Source organism: Pongo abelii, chromosome 18, assembly GCF_028885655.2.
Source record: "Pongo abelii isolate AG06213 chromosome 18, NHGRI_mPonAbe1-v2.0_pri, whole genome shotgun sequence".
NCBI classification, from domain to species: Eukaryota; Metazoa; Chordata; class Mammalia; order Primates; family Hominidae; genus Pongo; species Pongo abelii.
In genome coordinates this window covers 667,379-691,650 of record NC_072003.2, presented here as the reverse complement: position 1 = coordinate 691,650, position 24,272 = coordinate 667,379, and the positions used below count along the sequence as shown (strand labels likewise).

The window sequence follows — 24,272 nt, the reverse complement described above, 5'->3', positions numbered from 1 at the left end:
TCAGCCAACACCATGACTTCAGCCCAGGGAAACCCACACTGGACGGAGGACCGAGAGGGCCATGTGTCAGCCAACACCATGACTTCAGCCCAGGGAAACCCACACTGGACCGAGGACCGAGAGGACCATGTGTCAGCCAACACCATGACTTCAGCCCAGGGAAACCCACACTGGACCGAGGACCGAGAGGACCATGTGACAGCCAACACCATGACTTCAGCCCAGGGAAACCCACACTGGACGGAGGACCGAGAGGACCATGTGTCAGCCAACACCATGACTTCAGCCCAGGGAAACCCACACTGGACCGAGGACCGAGAGGACCATGTGTCAGCCAACACCATGACTTCAGCCCAGGGAAACCCACACTGGACCGAGGACCGAGAGGACCATGTGACAGCCAACACCATGACTTCAGCCCAGGGAAACCCACACTGGACCGAGGACCGAGAGGACCATGTGTCAGCCAACACCTTGACTTCAGCCCAGGGAAACCCACACTGGACGGAGGACCGAGAGGACCATGTGTCAGCCAACACCATGACTTCAGCCCAGGGAAACCCACACTGGACCGAGGACCGAGAGGACCATGTGTCAGCCAACACCATGACTTCAGCCCAGGGAAACCCACACTGGACCGAGGACCGAGAGGACCATGTGACAGCCAACACCATGACTTCAGCCCAGGGAAACCCACACTGGACCGAGGACCGAGAGGACCATGTGACAGCCAACACCATGACTTCAGCCCAGGGAAACCCACACTGGACCGAGGACCGAGAGGACCATGTGACAGCCAACACCATGACTTCAGCCCAGGGAAACCCACACTGGACGGAGGACCGAGAGGGCCATGTGTCAGCCAACACCATGACTTCAGCCCAGGGAAACCCACACTGGATGGAGGACCGAGAGGGCCATGTGTCAGCCAACACCATGACTTCAGCCCAGGGAAACCCACACTGGATGGAGGACCGAGAGGGCCATGTGTCAGCCAACACCATGACTTCAGCCCAGGGAAACCCACACTGGATGGAGGACCGAGAGGGCCATGTGTCAGCCAACACCATGACTTCAGCCCAGGGAAACCCACGCTGGATGGAGGACCGAGAGGGCCATGTGTCAGCCAACACCATGACTTCAGCCCAGGGAAACCCACGCTGGATGGAGGACCGAGAGGACCATGTGTCAGCCAACACCATGACTTCAGCCCAGGGAAACCCACGCTGGACGGAGGACCGAGAGGGCCATGTGTCAGCCAACACCATGACTTCAGCCCAGGGAAACCCACGCTGGACGGAGGACCGAGAGGGCCATGTGACAGCCAACACCTTGACTTCAGCCCAGGGAAACCCACGCTGGACGGAGGACCGAGAGGGCCATGTGACAGCCAACACCTTGACTTCAGCCCAGGGAAACCCACGCTGGACCGAGGACCGAGAGGGCCATGTGACAGCCAACACCATGACTTCAGCCCAGGGAAACCCACGCTGGACGGAGGACCGAGAGGGCCATGTGTCAGCCAACACCTTGACTTCAGCCCAGGGAAACCCACACTGGATGGAGGACCGAGAGGGCCATGTGTCAGCCAACACCATGACTTCAGCCCAGGGAAACCCACACTGGACGGAGGACCGAGAGGGCCATGTGTCAGCCAACACCTTGACTTCAGCCCAGGAAAACCCACACTGGACGGAGGACCGAGAGGACCATGTGACAGCCAACACCTTGACTTCAGCCCAGGGAAACCCACACTGGACCGAGGACCGAGAGGACCATGTGTCAGCCAACACCATGACTTCAGCCCAGGGAAACCCACACTGGATGGAGGACCGAGAGGGCCATGTGTCAGCCAACACCTTGACTTCAGCCCAGGGAAACCCACACTGGATGGAGGACCGAGAGGACCATGTGTCAGCCAACACCATGACTTCAGCCCAGGGAAACCCACACTGGACGGAGGACCGAGAGGACCATGTGTCAGCCAACACCATGACTTCAGCCCAGGGAAACCCACACTGGACGGAGGACCGAGAGGGCCATGTGTCAGCCAACACCATGACTTCAGCCCAGGGAAACCCACACTGGACCGAGGACCGAGAGGACCATGTGACAGCCAACACCATGACTTCAGCCCAGGGAATCCCACACTGGATGGAGGACCGAGAGGACCATGTGACAGCCAACACCATGACTTCAGCCCAGGGAATCCCACACTGGATGGAGGACCGAGAGGACCATGTGACAGCCAACACCATGACTTCAGCCCAGGGAAACCCACACTGGACGGAGGACCGAGAGGACCATGTGACAGCCAACACCATGACTTCAGCCCAGGGAAACCCACACTGGACGGAGGACCGAGAGGACCATGTGACAGCCAACACCATGACTTCAGCCCAGGGAAACCCACACTGGACCGAGGACCGAGAGGACCATGTGACAGCCAACACCATGACTTCAGCCCAGGGAAACCCACACTGGATGGAGGACCGAGAGGACCATGTGACAGCCAACACCATGACTTCAGCCCAGGGAAACCCACACTGGATGGAGGACCGAGAGGACCATGTGACAGCCAACACCATGACTTCAGCCCAGGGAAACCCACACTGGATGGAGGACCGAGAGGACCATGTGACAGCCAACACCATGACTTCAGCCCAGGGAAACCCACACTGGATGGAGGACCGAGAGGACCATGTGACAGCCAACACCATGACTTCAGCCCAGGGAAACCCACACTGGACCGAGGACCGAGAGGACCATGTGACAGCCAACACCTTGACTTCAGCCCAGGGAAACCCACACTGGATGGAGGACCGAGAGGGCCATGTGTCAGCCAACACCTTGACTTCAGCCCAGGGAAACCCACACTGGATGGAGGACCGAGAGGGCCATGTGTCAGCCAACACCTTGACTTCAGCCCAGGGAAACCCACACTGGATGGAGGACCGAGAGGACCATGTGACAGCCAACACCTTGACTTCAGCCCAGGGAAACCCACACTGGATGGAGGACCGAGAGGACCATGTGACAGCCAACACCATGACTTCAGCCCAGGGAAACCCACACTGGATGGAGGACCGAGAGGACCATGTGACAGCCAACACCATGACTTCAGCGCAGGGAAACCCACACTGGATGGAGGACCGAGAGGACCATGTGACAGCCAACACCATGACTTCAGCCCAGGGAAACCCACACTGGACCGAGGACTGAGAGGACCATGTGACAGCCAACACCTTGACTTCAGCCCAGGGAAACCCACACTGGACCGAGGACCGAGAGGACCATGTGTCAGCCAACACCATGACTTCAGCCCAGGGAAACCCACACTGGATGGAGGACCGAGAGGGCCATGTGTCAGCCAACACCATGACTTCAGCCCAGGGAAACCCACACTGGATGGAGGACCGAGAGGGCCATGTGTCAGCAATCACAGAAAAGGAGTAGAAAGGCCATCTATTTCAGCCCTGTATTTATTATAAATAAACTGGATCCAAATTAAAAATCCACCCACTGGGGAATGGTTACTGACAGAATAGAAATGTTCTATGGCTATTACAAAAAAACAAGCTTGCAGCCGTCAGCATGGCTAAAAGGAAGGCAGGACTTAGAACAAACAGGACTCTCCCTCCCTCCTGTGGGACAGAAACTGTGTGACTGCTTTGGAAAACGGCTTGGCAGCATCTACAGAGGCCCTACAGCCCAACTTCCACCCCTCAGTACGTCCCAACAGCAATGGGCACCTGTGTTCACCAAACGCATCTGAGACTCCTCAAAGGAGCACTGTGAGAATCACCCAACATGGAAACCATCCCAAAGCCCATCTGGAGTGGAGCCAACGCATTGCAGCCTCGGCACACGGGAGACCACTCAGCGCAGGGAAGGAGGGAGCAACCGCAATCAACCACGTGGCCGAAGCTCACGCAGAAGACATGGAAAGAAGGCAGCCAGACCCAGGAGAGTTTGCCCTGCATGGCTCCACTGACGTGAAAACTAGACAAGGCAGATGAGTCTACAGCGACATGCCAGGCCGGGGGCAGAGTGTGAGGCCTGCAGAGGGCAAGGCTACGAGGGCTGATGCTTTCTCAGGCTGGCATGCCTGTCCGCACTCACTGAATTGCAGACTTTAAAGGGGTTTTTTTTGTACACAAATTACATCTCAATAAAGTTGATTAATTAAAAGATGGAAAGCTGACAACATCAAATGTTGGCAAAGATGTGGAGCACCTGGAACTCTCATGCATTGCTGATGGGACTATGAAACAATGGGGCTGCTTGAGCAAACAGTTTTCTCTTTTGAGATCAGGTCTCACTGTGCTGCTCAGGCCAGAGTGCAGCGGAACAATCACGGCTCGCTGCAGCCTCCAACTCCTGGGCTCACGCGATCCTCCTGCCTCAGCCTCCTGAGTAGCTAAGACTATTACAAGTGTGCGTCACCACACCAGGCTAATTTATTTATTTTTTTGAGACAAAGTCTCACTCTGTTGCCCAGGCTGGAATGCAGTGGCATGATCTCAGCTCACTCCAACCTCCGCCTCCTGGGTTCAAGTGATTGTCCTGCCTCAGCCTCCCAAGTAACTGGGACCACAAGCACCGCCACCACACCAGGCTAACTCTGTATTTTTAGTAGAGATAGGGTTTCACCATGTTGGCCAGGCTGGTCTCGAACTCCTGACCTCAAGTGATCTGCCTGCCTCGGCCTCCCAAAGTGCTGAGACTACAGGCGTGAGCCACCACACCCAGCCCCAGGCTAATTTTTCAATATGTTTATAGCAACGGGTTCTCACTATATTGCCCAGACTGGGCAATCTTATAAATTAAAACGTACACTCATATATGACAGCAATTCCACTCTTAGATATCTACCTAAGGGAACAGAAACACCTTCAGAAGGACTCACATATATTCTAGAGAAACACCTTCAGAGGGCCTCATGCATATTTGTGTTATAGTTTAGTGCTAGTGCCACTGAACTGTATCCCTACATATGGCTAAAATGATGTGTTTTCTGTATTTTACAAGAAAAATAATTTAAAAAAAAAAGTTTTAAAAGAACTAGTTCTGAGCCGGGTGTGGTGGTACATGCCTGTAGTCCTAGCTGCTAGCGAGGCTAAGGTGGGAGGATCAGTTGAGCCCAGGAGGTAGAGGCTGCAGTGAGCTGAGATCGTACCACTGCACTCCAGCTGGGGCAACAGAACGAGAGTCTCAGAAAAAAAAAGAACTCGTTCACAGCAGCATTATTCATTCACACTACCCCAAACCAGGAAGTAACCCAAACGTGTATCAACAAGGTAAATGCATAAACAAACTGGGGTATATTTGTGCAAAGGAATATTACTTGGGAACAAAAAAAAAGAATCTACTGTTGTACATCATGAATAAGTTTCAAAACTGCTGAGCAAAAGAAACCAGGGTCTGCTTCGTATCCATGATGTCTGGAACAGGAAAAAGCAGCCCATGTGATGGAAGCCGACCGCTGGGGGCTGGGGGCTGACGCGGCAGGGCCTGAGGGGCTTCTGGGAGGGGGGTGGAAGTGTTCCTGATTTTGATGAGGGCACTGGCTGCACAGGTACATACATGTGCCAAAACTCATAGAACTGTACATGCAAAGAGGGAACATTTATTACACAGACATCATCTCTCAATAAAATTGATTTAAAAAAATTAAACCCACAGGGCACTGATCTGCTTTGAATTTGGAGGTCTAAGGATGAGGGGACTGGATTACCCTACAAGAGAGCCTGAACACATATCAGAGCCAGATGTGAAGGCGCTGCCTGTCCCCAAAGACCTGGGGCTCTAAGTCATTCACGTGCAGGGTCGGCGCTCTGCGTTCAAGCTCCTGGCATATCACTCCCCTCGGATGTCTTCTGAAACAAGGACGGCCCACGTCCACCAACCCCACTGCAGGCAAACCGGCACCTGCCTGCTGGAGGACAGTAAAGGAAGGAAAAGTTATCTAACAAATTTCAAATGTGTCTGTCTACGCCAGCATGCCAAATGTCAGAAGAAATTCTAGGGCAGTTTGTGGACCGGTTTCCTGAGAAGCTAGAGCTTTTACTTAACGCCTTAAAACCCACAACAAGCCAAAAGGGCTCTCGTGTCTACAAAGAGCAGACACACTTGGCACAGAACACCTGGCTAAACACAGAACATTAAGAAAACAAAAAACACAGCTCTGGCCCCAGCTACTCAGGAGGCTGAGGCAGGAGGATTGCTTCAGCCCCACGGTTCAAGACCAGCCTGGGCACCACAGTGAGACCCTATCTCTTAAAAAAAAAATTCTCCTCTCCCATCTTTTAAGGAGCAGATCCCACAGCTCTCAGATTATTTTCAATGATTACAAATCCAGCTTAGTGTGGCTTAAACCCCAATCTCATGTCCGCTTTAAGACTCATTTCTAGCTGTGCATGGTGGCTCACACCTGTCATCTCGACACTTTGGGAGGCCAAGGTGGGAGAATCACTTGAGCCCAGGAGTTCAAGATCACCTGCCTAGGCAACATGGCAAGACCTCAATTCTACATAAAATAATTTATTGGCCAGGCACAGTGGCTCATGCCTGTCATCCCAGCACTTTGGGAGGCCAAGGTGGGTGGATCACCTGAGCTCAGGAGTTCGAGACCAGCCAGGCCAACATGGTGAAACCCCATCTCTACTAAAAAAAATACCAAAAAACTAGCCGGGCGTGGTGGCAGGTGCCCGTAATCCCAGCTACTCAGGTGGCTGTGGCAGGAGAATCGCTTGAACCCAGGAGGCAGAGGTTGCAGTGAGCCGAGATCGTGCCATCACACTCCAGCCTGGTGGACAAGAGCAAGACTTTGTCTCAAAAATAAAAAAATAATTTATTACAAAATTAGCCAGGTGTTGTGGTGCATGCCTATGGTCTTAGCTACTTGAGAGGCTGAGGTGGGAGGATCACCAGAACCCTGGAATTTGAGGCTGCAGTGAACTATGATCACTGCACTCCAGCCTGGAAGAGTGAGACTCTATCTCTCTAATTAAACAAAACAAAACAAAACAAAAAAACAGAGATGACCACTGCTAATGTTGTCATATATTTCATTCCACAATTATTTTACATACTTAAGATGCCTCCGAATCAGTAGTTTTTTTGTTTTGTTTTGAGAGCTGTTGCCCAGGCTGGAGTGCAGTGGTGCGATCTCGGCTCACTGCAACCTCCGCCTCCTAGGTTCAAGCGATTCTCTTGCCTCAGCCTCCTGAGTAGCTGGAATTACAGGTGCCCGACACCACACCCCGCTAACTTTTATACTTTTAGTAGAGACGGAGTTTCACCATGCTGGCCAGGATGGTCTTGATCTCCTGACCTCATGATCCACCCACCTCGGCCTCCCAAAGCGCTGGGATTACAGGCATGAGCCACCACACCCGGCCTTTTTTTTTTTTTTTTTTTTTTTCCTACTTTTTTTTGTAGGGATAGGGTCTTGCTATGTTGCCTAGTCTGAACTCCCAGCCTCAGGGGATCCTCCTGCCTTGACCTCCCAAGTAGCTGGGATTATAGGCGTGCGCCACCACACCAGGTCCTGTGTTGTGATGTTTTAATATTTGACAAACTTATAAGCATTCCCTCTCATGTAATTTTAGGATTACAATTCTATTTTTCATGAGAATCTCCTGTCTGAACACTGCATGCGTGGCCCTAGTGAACTGACTGAGACTGGGGGAATAGTCCCAGCAATGATCACCCGCCTGACGCGGGTGCGGTGGGGACCTGCCCGGAGTCTGGCACACAGGGGCACTCAGCACACACCTGAGCAAACTCACACTCTGAGCCGGATCCCGGCGACCCGGGCTCTGGAAACTGACGTGTGGACACTGTTGCTCTTGAGCAGAACAGCCTTCTGCCCACCCCACCTAGGGCAAATGTAATGCCTCTAACAGGCTGGACACAGACGGTTTCTCCTGTTCTTTCATTTCAATTCAGAAAGGATGGACGCTTTCAGAATGAGCAGATACTTAGTGATACAGCCTTGATGGTGCAGATAACACACAAAAAATCATAGTTTTTGGTACTACAATTTTTTAAAAGTCAAACCAGCTCCACACACACATGGGAGCTACAGCTTCTATCTCTATTCCAGACACGAGCAGCAGGCACGTTTACTGAACGGTGAGGAAAACTAAATCAGGAGGGAAGAGCTTCAACGCTAATGACCAGGAGGTGGCTCTGCAAGGAGGCTAAGGGTCTAAATGCAGAGGCAGACACAGGGGCAGGCTGCTCCGGGGGTGCCAGAGGGTCCCTTCCTCCACGGCAGCCCAGGAGAGCCTCACGCGGCTGCCACACACCAGGCCCTGCCACAGTTGTAACTGCCAGCTCTTCACAAGACCGAGACTGGAATCAAAACCTTTCTGTTCCCCCACAGGCAAAACCTGGGCAGTCACCACTTGCTGATAATGAATTATGTGTTAAACTGTCTGTGTGACGCACGTAGGCTCCAAAGCTCTTATTTATTTTATTTAATTTTTTTGAGACGGCGTCTCACTCTGTCGCCCAGGCTGGAGTGCAGTGGTGCAAACTCGGCTCATTGCAACCTCTGCCTCCCCAGGTTCAAGCAATTCTCCTGCCTCAGCCTGCTGAGTAGTGGGGAATACAGGTGCATGCCACCAGACCAAGCTAATTTTTGCATTTTTAGTAGAGACGGGGTTTCACCATGTTGGTCAGAATGGTCTCGATCTCTTGACCTCGTGATCAGCCCGCCTCGGCCTCCCAAAGTGCTGGGATCACAGGCGTGAGCCGCCATGCCCATCCGGCACCAAAGCTCTTTTAAAAAGTCCAACATAACAATATTTTAAACTCGGCAGATTAGGTGACATCCATTTTTATTACTTACACTTTGCACTTGCTATTATTACTATTATTATGACTACTATTTTGCATATACTCAATTTTTAATAAAGTAATTTAAGAAGCTGACATACTATCTATCCCTCCCCACCAGGAGGACACAGGCTCTTTAGAGAGATGGCCACTTCCAGGGCAGCCAGGACCCACATCTGCTGGAAGTACCAGACTGTGCCAGGACACAGGGAGCTCCGGGAACTCAGGGCATAGCCCAGGACGCAGGTGCCGCCTGAAGAGGCTCCAACATCAAGGGGGCCGTGTGAGTCCCAAACCAGACAGGAAAGGAGTATGATGCCACGAGGGAACAAAACCTTGCGAATCCACGCTGACTGATGCCACGAGGGAACAAAACCTTGCGAATCCACGCTGACTGATGCCACGAGGGAACAAAACCTTGCGAATCCACGCTGACTGATGCCACGAGGGAACAAAACCTTGTGAATCCACGCTGACAGTAGTGAACACCCACGGGCATGCATTTTCACGTACATGCCTATCGACAGAAGCAGCCATGGCAGCAGCGCACGTGGAGGAGGCATGGCGTGGCCCCAAGGGAAGCCGCCTCCTCCTTGCTGACCCGGTGAAGCGCGTCCTGCTGGCATCAGCTGACCCAGCGACTCCTCTCAGGCAGGAATCAGGTGGGCCCAAGACTCTGCGGGCAGCCACTAGGGCTGTGGCTGGCCGACACGGGCAGGCACCAGCCTGCCACTGCCTTGGCAGAGCCTGAGGACACAGACACCCCTCGGAGCAAAGCCGGTGGCACAAGCAGAGAAGGGCCCCCTGTCAGTGGCAGCTTCAGCCGGGGCCTGGGCTCTAGCCACACTCCCCTCCCCTGCAGCAGGGACTTTCTGGACCGAAACACAGCACCTCGGCAACCCTGATCAGTGTCACTGTGTTTGTGTTCGTGTTCAGAGTCCTGAATCCTGATGTCATCTACCCTATTACCGCCCCTCCCAGCTGGGTCTGACACACAGGCTCTCCCTGCTCTGCCCAGTGGCCGACAACGTTGCTGTCCAGGAAGTCAGGCGAAAGCCCAGCAGCAGCCGCCGGCCCCGGGCAGGGAAAGCAGCACCCAGGCTCCCACCAGGTCGCCCACACTGCCGGAGCTGCTGGAGAGTGCTGTGCTTGACCGCCCGGCCTACATCTTCACTCAGGGTTGACATGAGATTCTTACATCCGGCCGCTGTACAAACTGTAAAGGACCTGCCCATTTCCAGGACTCAGCTCTCCTCTTCTTCCATCCTCTTTTATTTTTTATTTTTTGAGACAGGGTCTCACTCTGTCACCCAGGCTGGAACGTAGTGGAACAGTCAGACTCATTGCAGCCACCACCTCCCAGGCTCCAGTGAGTTTCCCACCTCAGCCTCCCAAGTAACTGGAACTACAGATGTGCACCACCACACCCAGCTAATTTTCTTTTTTTTTTTTTGTGAGACAGTCTCGCTCTGTCACCAAGCTGGAGTGCAGTGGCACGATCTCAGCTGTCTGCAACCTCCGCCTCCCAGGTTCAAGCAATTCTCCTGCCTCAGCCTCCCGAGTAGTTGGGGCTACAGGCATGCACCACCACGCCCGGCTAATTTTTGTATTTGTATTTGTATTTTTTTTTTTTTTTTTGAGGTGGAGTCTCGCTCTGTCACCCAGGCTGGAGTCAGTGGCATGATCTCGGCTCATTGCAAGCTCTGCCTCCTGGATTTATGCCATTCTCCTACCTCAGCCTCCCAAGTAGCTGGGACTACAGGCGCCCGCCACCACGCCCAGCTAATTTTTTGTATTTTTATAGAGACACGGTTTCACCATGTTAGCCAGGATGGTCTTGATCTCCTGACCTCGTGATCGACCCGCCTCGGCCTCCCAAAGTGCTGGGATTACAAGTGTGAGCCACCACGCCCGGCCAATTTTTGTATTTTTAGTAGAGACGGGGTTTCATCATGTTGGCCAGGATGGTCTCAATCTCTTGACCTCGTGATTCACCCACCTTGGCCTCCCAAAGTGCTGGGATTACAGGTGTGAGCCACTGCGCCCGGCCTTTTTTTTTTTTTTTTTTTTGTAGAGACGGGGTCTCACTATGTTGCCCAGGCTGGTCTCAAACTCCTGGGCTCCAGCACTCCACCTACCTCAGCCTCCCAAGGTGCTGAGATTGCAGGTGTGAGCCACCGCGCCCAGCCCTCTGCTCTTTTCCAGGGATGCTGAGCTGGGCGGGGCACAGTGGCTCATGCCTGTAATTCCACCAACTTTGGGAAGCTTAGGCGAGCGGATTGCTTGAGGTCAGGAGTTCAAGACCAGCCTGGCCAACACAGCAAAACCCCTGTCTCTACTAAAAATGTAAAAAATTAGCCGGGTGTGGTGGTGCATGCCTGTAATCCCAGCTGCTCAGGAGGCTGAGGCAGGAGAATCGCTTGAACCCACGAGGCTCAAGAGGTTGCAGCGAGCCAAGATAGTGCCATTGAACTCCACCCTGGGTAACAGAGCAAGACTCCGTCTCAAAAAATAAAAATTAAAAAAAAAAAAAAAAGGATGCTGGATGGCTGTCCCTCTCATGGGATGGACATGTCTTTCATCAGGGTCAGTTTACGCAGCCAGGACCACATCACCCATCCAGGATTCGAATCCTTCCCAGTTTGGTTTGAGGACTGTGTTCACTGTAAAGACGGCGAAGGCTGCTCAAGGGCCGAGTGCCTGTGTTTCCACTCTGCCATCTGGGAATACGGGACCAACTCTTCCCTGCACCCTTTCCACAGCTCCGGGCCCCCCAGCACCAAGGCCTCCGCACGCCATGCTGAGAAGACCCTTCCACATGCCCCTGCCACCACCCCCTCATCACCAGCACTAGAACCTGGCTGCTCCTGAGCCCCTCCCATCCCATCTTACCTGGACCACCTCCCCCTGCTACCTACACATGCAGCACCCTGGCGGTGTCTGGTCGTGCCCTGGTCTTCCGCCCCACACCCATGGGTCCCTGCGTCTCCACAGCGCCAATGCCCTTGTCCCTCCTCTAATTTCTGAAGGACAAACGTCCAGAAATCTCTGCTTTACTCAAAATCCTGATCTCAGCAACAGACAGCCGTGCACTGCCGGTATCAGAGTGTGCCATCATCCCCAGGTTGGCTCAGAAGCCTCCTCCCTACCTCAGGCTCAAAGTGCGAGTCCACCCTGCTGACGTCTGTTTACCTTCACTGCCAAGAGGACTGAAGAGGCCCCTTTTCCACCCAGCTCCTGCCCTGAGGATGCCCACAGCCCATGGTCTTGGCAGCCAGTCCTTCTTCCCGCAGCTGCTTCTCTTCCCACCGCCTTCGTAACTTCTGGTCCCTGACACCCGCCAGTTCCACAGTCTGCACATCCTTCTCCCGACCACCCAGGAAGTCAGCCCAGCCTGACAAGCAGTCTCCCCGCCTTCTCACAGTGGTTCGGCAGCGTTCTCTGCAGCAGGATGCTGGACAATGACACCTTTCCCTGCTTTCTCCAAATGCCCGGCGGACGACACCCTGGCTGACATGGCCCCTGGGCCCCAGAACAGCCCTCGGTGGGGTGGCATCCATACCATGCGCTGCGCAGGGGAGGACTCAGCTGTGATGCAACCCCTTCCTGTTCTACGCCAGCTCACAGGGGCTCCAGACCAGGGTAGGCGGCAGCTTTTCAGGGACCAGCAGCTTCGCGCCTTCCCAGCTGCAATCTTCAAATAGAACAAGAGGCGAAAGTACCTGCAAGGACCCAGATCCCTCCCTTGTGTCCTTCCCACCCACCTCTCAGCTCCCCGATATGGCTTCCTTCCTGAAACACTGTTCAATTTACTCATCGTGCAACTCACAACACGTGCGCTCAACACAAGAGTCATCTGTGTCCACACCACCCTGCGAGAGACCTGGCTGGCACTGCCGTGCACCTGCCATGCAAGCATTTGCCCTGTTACCTGTGAGCGCTTAGAGCGACTGCTAAGGACTGGAGGTGGACATTAACTCACTTGTCCAAAAGTTCTGGCAACTGGCCTCTGGACAAACTTAACATTAAATATTCCACCTACTAACTTAACAGTTTCCTGAAAATTTAAGTAAGGCCATGCTAGTCCAACTTATAAAACAGCACAATTAGAGGCCGGGCACGGTGGCTCACCCTTGTAATCCCAGCACTTTGGGAGGCCGAGGAGGGTGGATCACAAGGTCAGCAGTTCGAGACCAGCCTGGCCAACATAGTGAAACCCCATCTCTATTATAAATACAAAAGTTAGCTAGGTGTGGTGGCAGGCGCCTGTAATCCCAGCTACTTGGGAGGCTGAGGCAGTAGAATCACTTGAACCCGGGAGGTGGAGCTTGCAGTGAGCCGAGACCGTGCCACTACACTCCAGCCTGGGCAACAGAGTTAGACTCCATCTCAAAAAAAAAAAAAAAAAAAGAAAGAAGAAAAAAGTTATAATGACCCACAAGAGTCCTACCTCCTGACCACACGGGTTCTCAGATGCCAGCCAGGGTCACCCCAGGGCTGGGGCGGTCCTCTGAGGCTTGGGTCTCGGGAGAACTTAGTGTGCACGGTGCAGCAGAAGCAGGTGTGTGGCAGCCGTCCCCAGGCCCAGGTGGAGGTGAGGAGGACAGGGGAAGAGCCATGAAGCCCGCTGCTTCACAGGAGGCCTGCAGGGCGGCTCCTCCCGGACCCCAAGCCCGCCCCTACAGCTGCCGCCTCCTGAGCCTCAATCCCTCATCTGCACAGTGGGGGTGGCGCTGCCTTCTCACAGGTGGTGGTGGGGGCTACACGGGGGCAGTGGAAAGCGCCCACCAATGCTGGCAGGCAGCACTCATCACATGCTGGCAGCATTAGCTGTTGCCATGGTGATCACCCCTGTTCCTCCCACAACAACACCCTGCTGGAAAACCCGGCACCTCACAAAGGAAAGGCAAACTCCAAAACACTGCCCCAGAAAACGAGCAAAACCCCCGAGGCAGGTGGATCACTCGAGGTCAGGGGTTTGAGACCAGCTTGGCCAACATGGTGAAACCTGTCTCTACTAAAAATACAAAAATTAGCCAGGCATGGTGGCAGGTGTCTGTAATCCCAGCTACTCGGGAGGCTGAGGCAGGAGAATCACTTGAACCCAGAAGGCAGAGGTTGCAGTGAGCCGAGATCGCGCCACTGCACTCCAGCCTGCGCAACATAGTAAGACTCCGTCTCAAAAAAAAAAAAGAAAAAAAAAAAAAAGGGAAAACGAGCAAGACCTAATCAAGTGCAGGGGAGGAGAAGGGACTCCGGGCTGCAGTGGTCAGTGGCCCAACACCAACAGAAGGCACAGGGAAGCCACGCACGGCTGTCCAGTCACCTAAAGACACACAGCTAGAACCTCCCGGGAAACCCTCAGCTAGCCCTGGGGATAAGCAGCCGACGACACATCCGTGGTTTTCACTCAGAACAATGAAACACTGAGGAGCCTCTGAAGATAGCGTCCCCTGGAATTGGCCACTTCAGAGCCACGAACTTCAAGCCAGATGAGAAGAAACGTTTGTAACTGTTTGGAGAAAGCTCAGGGAGTTGTGAAGCCGAAGAAGCTGGGACACCCACACAGGGTGCCCTTGCTCTCACGGGCACAGCAGGCAGCATGTGGCTCCACAGACATCTCAGTGACCATCAGGCCCCAACACCCACAGCAAACCGCGATGTTAGCCTTGCCATGTCCACAACCGCCTCCCTCCGTTTCTCCCCACAACTTGCTGGGCTCAAAGGACTGGAGTGTCACTCAGCAGCTTCCACCAACACTGAACCCCAAAGGAGCAGAGAGAGAAATAAAGTCAAGACAGGATTAAGCCCCTCTGAAGTCTTCCAGGACCCGGGCACGCACCCTGACCCACATGGCTGGAGGCAAACTCGCTCCCAGGAAGGTTTGTAGGGACGAGGTGCAGAGGGTGGAACTGCCTTAGTCCAGGGCCTTCCATGCCCCCTGCAGAGCAGGAGCGGCTGGGCTTGGGGGAAGGGGGTGCACCCTGTGCGGGTGGTTCCTCGGGGCCAACACAGGCCCACCACCCTGGCTCACACCCTGGAGCCTGACTGAAGGTTCGCTCCTGAACTGCAGCTTTCTCCTCCCCACCGCGTGCACCACCCACACTCCTGGATGAAGCATAATTCCTGCTGGGTAACTCGCCACCATCACCCAGGGGGACTCTACGCAAAGTGCTCTGTTCTGTCCTGAAAAGAGCATGAAGCACTCCCTAAGATCACTGCTGGGTGTCAGAGAAAGGAAAGCCTTTCCAGACCTAGAGATGCAGAAACCCAGCACACACCCACATTAGGAGACATGGAAGAGCTCACAGGGGCTCCCACAGGTGCTGGGCGTGCAGTCACACGCCACTGCCTCAGGTGCCAGTACTAAGAAAAAGGTCACTTTGATGACTCATTTGTTTGTGAAGCTGGAGAGGGCAATGTACGCTCACACACCTGTCTGAGGAACATGCCAGACAAGACTCCCAGGCAGGTAAGCGATCCGGTGTGAGCTGAAGGAGGTGTGGGCCATGCTGGAGCAGCAAGCCCTGCACAGAAGGGGCCTCCCTGCCAAGGGCATCCACTGCCCAGCAGGCAGCCCTGAAGAAACATGGAAGCTGGAAACACAGAGGGCACCTCACAACAAAGGAGAGAAAGCAACGCAGGTTAACACACACGTCCTCCCCACGAGGGCCAGAGACCTAAAGCTCCCGCTACAACTCTTTCAAAGAGAATAAATTCTCAAGATGCTGAGTCCTGAGAACCAGCTGCTCCTGAGCTTCTGAGACCCCGAACAGCCCCCTCGGGAAACCCTCAGATCTACCAACTTCACCCTGATGAACAGGGCTGGCTCCTGGGGTTGGCAAGCTGCCACCTGACCACAAAGACCTGCTCCTTGTGCTGTGCACATCTTAACCTTGAGGCCTTAGACACAGAAAGCGCGTTCCACAGCCCAGAGGCGCCCCCTTCTCTGCTTGAGGCCACAGGACTCCTGCGGGGACCTGGAAGTGTGCCCCGGGCCCTGAGAGCACGTGGTGTCTTTCTAAGAGTGGACTTTCCTCTCTGCTTCTGGTCCAAGCCACTGTGAGCCTCTGAAGTCTCTGCAAGCAGGCAGGTCTCCACGTCTTACACAACACTGGCCCCACTTCAGCGAGCATGTCAGAGGAAGTGTGGCAATGCCCCACAGCCCGACGAAGGGGACCGGGAGGAAGGAGGGTCCTGTCTCTCCAGCTCCTGGCTGTGTGGTGCAGTTAGAGTAGGCGAGCCGGCCAGCATGGCTGAGCCGGCCCTCAGAAGCACGCATTCATGTCCTGGGAAAACACCCACCCTGATGAAACCCAACCCTTCCCGTGCTCTTCCGAACGTGCACAAACACGCACGCCGCCAGCCTCCTGGGAGTGCGCAGCGCCCCTGGAGCCAAGCTTTAGAAGGCAACGCCACCTTCACAATCAGCTTGGCCACCCACTACCTGAGTCAGGAGTTACCAACTATGGGGCAGTCACTGTCAAGCGCAGGTCCAGGAAGCTGCGGCAGGTGCAGGGGCCCAACGTGTGAGCCCCCAATGCCCCGGTGGGCCTTTCACTTCCCCCCACCTCAAAATGGACCCAAAGCTCTTCCTCCCTGGCCCTTTCCAACCCCTCCTCCAGGCTGAGGCCAAGAGCACAAGCTTCCAGAGCCCCTGGTGCTGCTGCCCACTGCTGAAGCCGTGCCAGGAGGAAGCATGCTCAGCCTCAGTCCAGGTAATCCCACACTCTGCCAACCCCCGAGTGACAGAGTGGGGGAAGCTGCGCCCACACTCTCTGCGGCCAAAGGCAGGCAATTCAGCAAACAGCAGACGCTCAGGGCAGTCAGACAGGACGGACAAGAGCCCAAGAAACAAAGCAAGGGGAGAGGGCAGGGACCACGAGAGGTAAGTTTGCCAGCATAGATGGCATTCCCTGAAGCACAGATGGACTCTGGGGAGGCTGGATGCTGACTGCTCCCAGTTCATCTGGGGCCACATCCCATTTGGCTGGGTCCAGGCCCCCATGAGAGGGGATGAGGACCACGCCATCTCACTGACCCTGTTAACCACCTAAATTAAGAGGCACGCTCAGGCAGGCAAGCCCCAGTGACGCCACCTGTCCTGTGTATTTTAGCCATCCAACTGGAAGTTAAAAACAAATGTTCAGGCCGGTGCGGTGGCTCACGTCCGTAATCCCAGCATTTTGGGAAGCCGAGGCGGGCGGATCATGAGGTCAGGAGATTGAGACCATCCTGGCCAACATGCTGAAACCCCGTCTCTACTAAAATACACACAAAAAAATTAGCCGGGCGTGGTGGCATGCACCTGTAGTCTCAGCTACTCAGGAGGCTCAGGCAGTGGTGGCACGTGCCTGTAGTCCCAGCTACTCGGGAGGCTGAGGCAGGGGAATCGCTTGAACCCAGGAGGCGGAGGTTGCAGTGAGCCGAGATTGTGCCACTGCACTCCAGCCTGGCAACAGAGACCCCATCTCAAAAAAAAAAAAAAAAAAAAGAAAACAAAACAAAATAAATGTTCAGTAACTCATTACAGAGATATTTTCTTCCAGCACAAAGCGTTGACTCCCTCAGCAGTAGGTAAATACCTCAGGGGAACAGCGTGCCTATAAGGACCTGTCATCTGTGCACGCTCAAGACAGGGTCCCAAGAGCAGCCCAGCAGCACCTGCCACCAGACCTGGGTCCATGACACCTTCCCCAGGCCCATGACACCTTTCCCCAGGTCTATGACACCTTCCCTTGGACCCCAGATGATCCTAGACCCATTACACCTTCCCCTGAGATCCCAGACCATGACACCTTCCCTTAGGCCCATGACACCTTCCCCTGAGATCCCAGACCCATGACACCTTTCCCCAGAGCTATGACACCTTCCCTTTCAGATCCCAGATGATCCCAGACCCATGACACCTTCCCTTAGGACCATGACACCTTCCCCCAGGCCCACAACACCTTCCCTCAGACCCCAGATGATCCCAGACCCATGACAGCTTCCCTTAGGACCATGACGCCTTCCCCCAGATCTATTACACCTTCCCTCGGACCCCAGATGATCCTAGACCCATGACACCTTCCTTCTGGCCCATGACGCCTTCTACCGGGACCATGACATCTTTCCTCGGACCCCAGATCCTGGACCCATGACACCTTCCCTCGGACCTATGACACCTTCTCCCAGACCCCAGATCCTGCACCCATGACACCTTCCCTCAGGCCCATGACACCTTCCCCCGGGCCCATGACACCTTCCCTCGGACCTATGACACCTTCTCCCAGACCCCAGATCCTGCACCCATGACACCTTCCCTCAGGCCCATGACACCTTACCCCGGGCCCATGACACCTTCCCTCGGACCCCAGATGATCCTAGACCCATGACACCTTCCCCAGGCCCATGACACCTTCTCCAGGACCCATGACGCCTTCCCTTGGGCTCCAGATCCCGGACCCATGACACCTTCCCCTGAGATCCCGGACCCGTTACACCGTCCCCCAGACCCCGGGTCCATGGCACCGTCCCCGCTGGGCGCGCCCCTCTGGTCCGTCCTCCTGCTCCCCGGCGTCACCTCGGGACTGCAGCATGGGCACCCCGCAGCCACCGACCTACCGAGTCTGGAAGCCAGGCAAAGGCATTCCTGGGAACGTTCGGCGACGCCTGGAAGGGCCGGGCCAAGGGCGAGCTCCGTGTGCCCAGCTCGCCGGGCTCGGGCCCCGCGCAGCAGCGCGCGCCGCGGGCCGGGCCTTACCGTTACTGTAGGCGTACGGGGACTCTGCCGCGCCGTCCTGCAGGCTCTCCAGGATCTCGCCCTTGCCCACGTCGCTGTCGCCCACCAGCAGGAACTTGAGCAGGTAGTCGTAGCTCTTCACCGGACTGCCCTGCGAGCCCATGGCCGCGCCGCCTGCGCCCCGCGCCGGCCGCCTGCCGAGGCACCGCCGGGTGAGGCCGCGGCGTGAGAGAGCCCGCGCCCCACACCTGCGCCCGTTGCGTCCGCCCCACGGCGGCCGAGTGGGCGCGCCCGAAGCCCAGCGCCAGCCCCGCCCCGCCCGCCGCCCGGGCTCACCTCAGCCTCGCCACCGCCCCGCCGCTTCCCGCACCGACAGGGCCACCGCACCGCCCCACCCCCGGCCGCGCAGCCGCCATTGGCCACCCTTCGCCCGCCCTCCTGAGCCCATTGGCCCACTCGCCCGTCCGTCACGACTGCCCCGCCCTCCCCGCGTTCCACACGGCGCCGCCGGACCTCCACTCGCACCGCCTCTTCACCGCCCCGCCCTGCCTTCCCGTCGTCACTATAGGTCGCCCGCCGCCCTCTTTCCCTCAGCCATTGGCCTGTCTGCACGTCTGTCATGACCTCCCCTCCCCCGCCTTTCCCACACGGCGTTGCGGAGACAGCAGACGCCTGCCTCATCGCCGTCGCCATTGGCCACTCGCCTCCTGCTTTCCCGGAACCATTGGTTCGATTATAAGTTCACCAAGATCATTCCCTTCCCTGCGGCTGCCTCCCAGAGAAATCCCAGAGCCGCCGGCCGCCCCGCCCCCGGCCCACAACGTCATTGTCCTCGCCCGCCCCCTCGCCGGCGCCATTGGGTCGCTTGCACGTCCATCACAGCTCTGCTAACCCCGCCCCTTTCCTACACGCTTGCCAATCAGGGGCTCGGAAGTCCAGGTTGTTTGTATCCGCCCCTTCAACGCGCGGACGGGCGGCAGGATGCAGGCGCGCCCGGGCCGAGGCGATGCGGCTGAGTTCGAGAAACGAAAGCCCCTCGCAGGCTGCGCCGCCTGCTTCCGCAGAGACCTCAGAGGGAGCGGCGGGGTGGTCCCGGGCGCGTCCTCTCCAAGGCGGTGCGGCCAATCGGCGCTCGATGAGGCGGAACTTCCTTTCCGGGGCAAGGGCGGGACTTCCGCCCGGCAGCGGCGGTGCGGACCCTTGGGTCACCACTGAGTCTGCAAAGTCGCTGAGGTTCTGGGACCCCGCGGCGTCACCGAGCGTGAGCCTTCCGCCCGAGGACGCGGGGAAGGCGGCCGGCGCGAGCTCAAGACCCGGCCCGACGTGCTCACCGCGGCAGCGGTGCCTCCTGGACGGGGACCCAGGGCCCGGACCGCACTCTTCCCAGGGGCGCCGCCGAGCCCTCGTCCCTGCCGGGCCCGGCAGCCTCAGGTGCGTGGGCGAGCGAGGCGGCTGCGTCCGCGGGTCCCGGCGTGGGGTCGGGGGTTGAGTGGGCACGTGGTTCTTTCTGGGGTGACGAAAAGGTCCTACCGTCGTGGGGATGGTCCTGCCGCTGTTGGTGAAGTTACTAAACGTCAGTGACTCAGTCGGAACGGGTGAGCTTTGTGATACGTGCTCTGCGTTCAGTAACGCTGTTACAGTCGTCAGTAAAAGCAGTAACGTCAGCGCTGACCCAGCGCAGCCCTCTTCAGACCGGGTGCGGAGCCCGTCACGTCTGCCCCGCCGGCGAGGAGCAGAGCCCGGCAAGAACCCTCCTCCAGAGGGGCCCAGACCTGGGCTGTGCCTCCGGGAGCAGGTGCTGTTTACACAGAGGGACGCCAGGACGGGCAGCCCCACACCTCCAGTGACCTCCCGCCCCCCAGAGCTGAAGACATGGCCTTGACTAAGCGGCGACCACATCGACGCACCAGTTTTTTTTTTCTTTTTTGAAACAGGGTCTCCCTTTGTCGCCCAGGCTGCAGTGCAGTAGCGCGATATCGGCTCACTGCAGCCCCTACCTCCCCGGCGCAAGCGATCCTTCAGCCTCAGTCTCCCCAGTAGCTGGGACTACAGGCGCCACCATGCCCGGCTACCTTTTGTATTTTTTGTAGAGATGGCGTCTTGCCAAGTTCCCCAGGCATTAACCCGGAATCAACCTGGCGGGTCAGGGAGAGCCTCTTCTGCTCAGAGGTCATTGTGCCCAGACTTGAGCCCTGGCTGTGAAGTCCCTGAGGCCCCTCACTCCAGGGACGGGAAGCACCAAAGATGTGATGTTTCCTCCTCGATTTCTGAGACTGCCTGGAAGGGGGGATAGTGGTGAGCGGCTGTCTCCCCCTTTCCTGAGAACATAAATCAGAAACGCTTTCTGACGCCAGGCACGGTGGCTCATGCGTGTAATCCCAGCACTTTGGGAGGCTGAGGTGGGTGGATCACCTGAGGTCAGGACCAGCCTGGCCAACATGGTGATAATCCCCTCTCCACTGAAAATACAAAAATGAGCCAGGCATGTTGGTACGTGCCTGTAATCCCAGCTACTTAGGAGGCTGAGGCAGAAGAATTGCTTAAACTCGGGAAACGGAGGTTGCAGTGAGCTGAGATTGTGCCACCGCACTCCAGCCTGGGCTACAGAGCGAGACTCTGTCTCAGAAAAAAAAAAAAAAAAAGTGGCTCAAAAATAAACAATTAAAAATGTTCCTATGGTCTTCAGAAAAATAAACTTTTTTGAAAAAGAAAAACAAAGTAAAACGCTCTCCAGACCCAGCCGTGGGCCACTGCTGCCTAGTTCCCACCTTCTGAGACAAGAAAGGGCCATCCCCTGGCTGATGAGGAAGTCAGGTTTCTCCCACTGGACCTGCCCACCACAGCCTGTGGACACAGCCCTGTAGGTGGGGACCTGTGGTTTGGGTTCAGGAACCTTTCCATAGGGTGAGATCCTTGGAAAGCTGCTGTGCCCTCTGACCTCCCAGCCTCCGAGCAGAAAAGTGTCACAGGGAAGCCAGATGGGTCTAGGGCAGCAGGCCCAGTGAAGGGAAGGACGGACAGACGGGTGCCATCCTCTGGCATCCAGGCCTTGTGGACCGAGGGGCTGCGCCTCCCAGGCAGCTGCGTGCACTTACGCAGGGTGTCCCGGGGTCCACTGTGGCCAAGCCAGGCCTGGGCAGGAGCAGGACACCATCCCTGCAGCTGAGGGATCTCAGGCCAGGGGCAGGGCAGCCAAAGACAGTGGAGTGTGGGAAGAGACCTCTACCCCGAAGTTCGGGGTGAGCCGCCACCTGGGCACCCACTTGTTGAGCAGTCAAGGTAATTCTGGGCCCATCTCGGAGGCCTGAGCAGTGTCTGGTGGAGACCCTGACAGCCCCCTGCTGCCACGCCCCACACTCACTGGCCATGGCAGAGATGGTCCAGGACACTAAGCGGAGCCTCTGTCCAAGTGAGGGGCTTGGGGGACAAAGGGAGCAGTTTGGGGTGTCCACCCTGCCCCCGGGGAGCCCAGCGGCCGCCGGGATGTCCTCAAAGTCCTGCTAAGGGGGTGGACAATTGCCCAGTGGGGCAGACAAGCCTTGGCCCCTGAAGCCCTGTGCCCAGGGAGCACCTACAAGTTTCAGCTACTCAGGGACCCCCCAGTCCTGGCCTGCTGCCAAGGGGAGGCCTCACTCACATCCCATGCGTGGACAGAGCCAATCACCTTGGTGGACACAGCGCGCAGTGGATGAGGGCAGTGAGGGACAGAGCGTCAACATGGTCCCATTTCTGTGAACAAATTAATGACAAGGGAATGTGGCTTTGCAGCGGAAAACCCCGCGGACAAGACCTCGACCAAGTAGTCACGTTGGCATCACTGGGATGAACAGGTGCCCTCTGCTGCTGCCACAAGCATGAGCGGCGTCTCATCATGAGGGTCACCAGCAGACCCAGCCGGGGATACTCCTGAGTAACGGGCTCCATCCCTAAGCCACCAGGGGCTTTGGAGACTGGCCCATGACACGTGGGACACGCTGGAACGGGGTCGGTGGCTTGGACGGCATCCGTGCAAAAGCCCCAGGTTTGAGCACCGCACTGGCTGCCTTGTTCTGAGGAAATGCACGCTGAAAATTCCAGAGCCAAAATGGGCAGCTGACTCAAACAGTGCAGAAAAACATAAAGAATGTGCTGGCTGGGCCCGGTGGCTCACACTTGTAATCCCACCACTTTGGGAGGCCGACGCAGGCACATGGCTTGAGCCCAAGAGTTTGAGACCAGCCTGAGTAACATGGTGAAACCCCGTCTCTACTAAAAATACAAAAATGAGCCAGGCGTGGTGGTGGGCGCCTGTAATCCCACATAGTCAGGAGGCTGAGGTGGGTGAAACACCTGAGCCCAGGAAGGTTAAGGCTGCACTCCAGCCTGGACAATAGAGACCCTCTCTCAAAAAAAAAAAAGGAAAAGAAAAAGGTGAAAACATACACATGGCACGTGGTCGTGGGGGGGATGTAGGTGAAGGGTGCTGGAAGCACTCTGTGTTATTCTCAGAGCATTTCTGTAAGTCTGAACCTGTGAAGTACTGGTGAGACCCTTCTCTGTGGGCGGCCCTAGCTCTGAAAGGGAAGGTGTGTGCTTCTCAGGGTGCCCTGAGGGTCCATAAATGGTCCTGGGCAGGCCTTGGAAAAGCTCCAGCCCGTTGCCCTGTCTGGGTCAGTGAGGCAGGGGGGACCAGAGCCCTGGTGGAGGGATCAGGGGCACCCCACAGGTGCAGGCTGTCTCCAGGCAGGGGCTGTGCAGCAAGGACAGACGGAGCCTGGAGGTGCAGGCGGCACCTCTCGGTGGCTGCGAGTGGCTGGGGTGACGGTGTTCCCTTGGCCAGCTCTGGCGCCAAACCTGGCTGGCCCTCGGGATAGGCAGTCAGCCCAGTGCCCAGCAGAGGGGGTGACCGCTGCCAGGCACGACCCATGACACGGCCATCACAGAGCAGTGGGCTGAGCTGTGTCAAGACCCTCACCTGGTGGAAGCCCCAGGAGGCGTGGTGGCCCAGTGGGCAGCTGGGGGGAGCGGGAGGTACAGGTTGGGGGTGTTGGTGGACCCAGTGGGCAGCTGGGGGGAGCGGGAGGTACAGGTTGGGGGTGTTGGTGGACCCAGTGGGCAGCTGGGGGGAGTGGGAGGTACAGGTTGGGGGTGTTGGTGGACCCAGTGGGCAGCTGGGGGGAGCGGGGGAGGTACAGGTTGGGGGTGTTGGTGGACCCAGTGGGCAGCTGGAGGGGGAGTCGGGGGTACAGGTGGAAAGGGTGGGGGATGAGGTGGGCAGCTGTGGGGGACAGGGGACACAGGTGGGAGGGGTGGCAGGCCAGGTGGGCAGCTGGTGGGGGGGAGTTGGGGGGAGCACAGATGGGAGGGGTGGTGGGCCAGGTGGGCAGCTGCGGGGAGGCGGGGGACACAGGTAGGGGGTTGGTGGGACCTGAGTGCCTCTGAGTCCAGCCTCTGGTTGCCTGGAAATCCAGGTTGGATGGAGGCCTGTACACTTCGGGCTGGGAATGGGCTGTGGGGCCCGCCAGCTGGGCCCCCAGGACTGCAGGCGACAGAGACCATTCTTAGCAGCTGTGGCAGTCGCAGGCTCTACTGGGCCAGGACCCATGAGGGCCCCACCCCGCATGGAGTCCACAGATTCAGAGCAGGAGCTGCTCACCCCACCCCTGGAGGCCTACACCCCTGCACCATCTATGTCGATGCAAGGCCACGACCCCAGGGTGGG

At 56.8% G+C, this 24,272-nt stretch overlaps 1 protein-coding gene and 1 long non-coding RNA gene across 5 annotated transcripts in view; one reads left to right on the top strand and one right to left on the bottom strand.

Moving 5' to 3' along the window:
* The window catches only part of RAB40C (RAB40C, member RAS oncogene family), a 48,794-nt gene extending 26,454 nt beyond the window's left edge, over nt 1-22,340 (bottom strand). The window contains exons 1-2 of one of the 4 annotated variants that reach the window (XM_002825919.4): nt 18,908-18,965; nt 18,593-18,765 (exon numbers count right to left, since the gene is read on the bottom strand). In XM_002825919.4, the coding sequence (XP_002825965.1) occupies nt 18,593-18,734 (142 nt within the window). In that variant the 5' untranslated portion in view covers nt 18,735-18,765; nt 18,908-18,965. Of the gene's footprint in view, nt 1-15,282; nt 17,217-18,592; nt 18,766-18,907; nt 18,966-19,479 lie in introns of those variants that run through there. The other 3 variants (XM_054533279.1, XM_054533280.1, XM_054533282.2) reach the window with 3 other exon arrangements.
* On the top strand, nt 19,519-23,087 carry LOC129050662 (uncharacterized). Its single transcript, XR_008514358.1, has 2 exons — nt 19,519-20,002; nt 22,340-23,087. It is a non-coding gene; the product is annotated as an uncharacterized LOC129050662 (long non-coding RNA).
* Nucleotides 23,088-24,272: the final 1,185 nt, after the last annotated feature.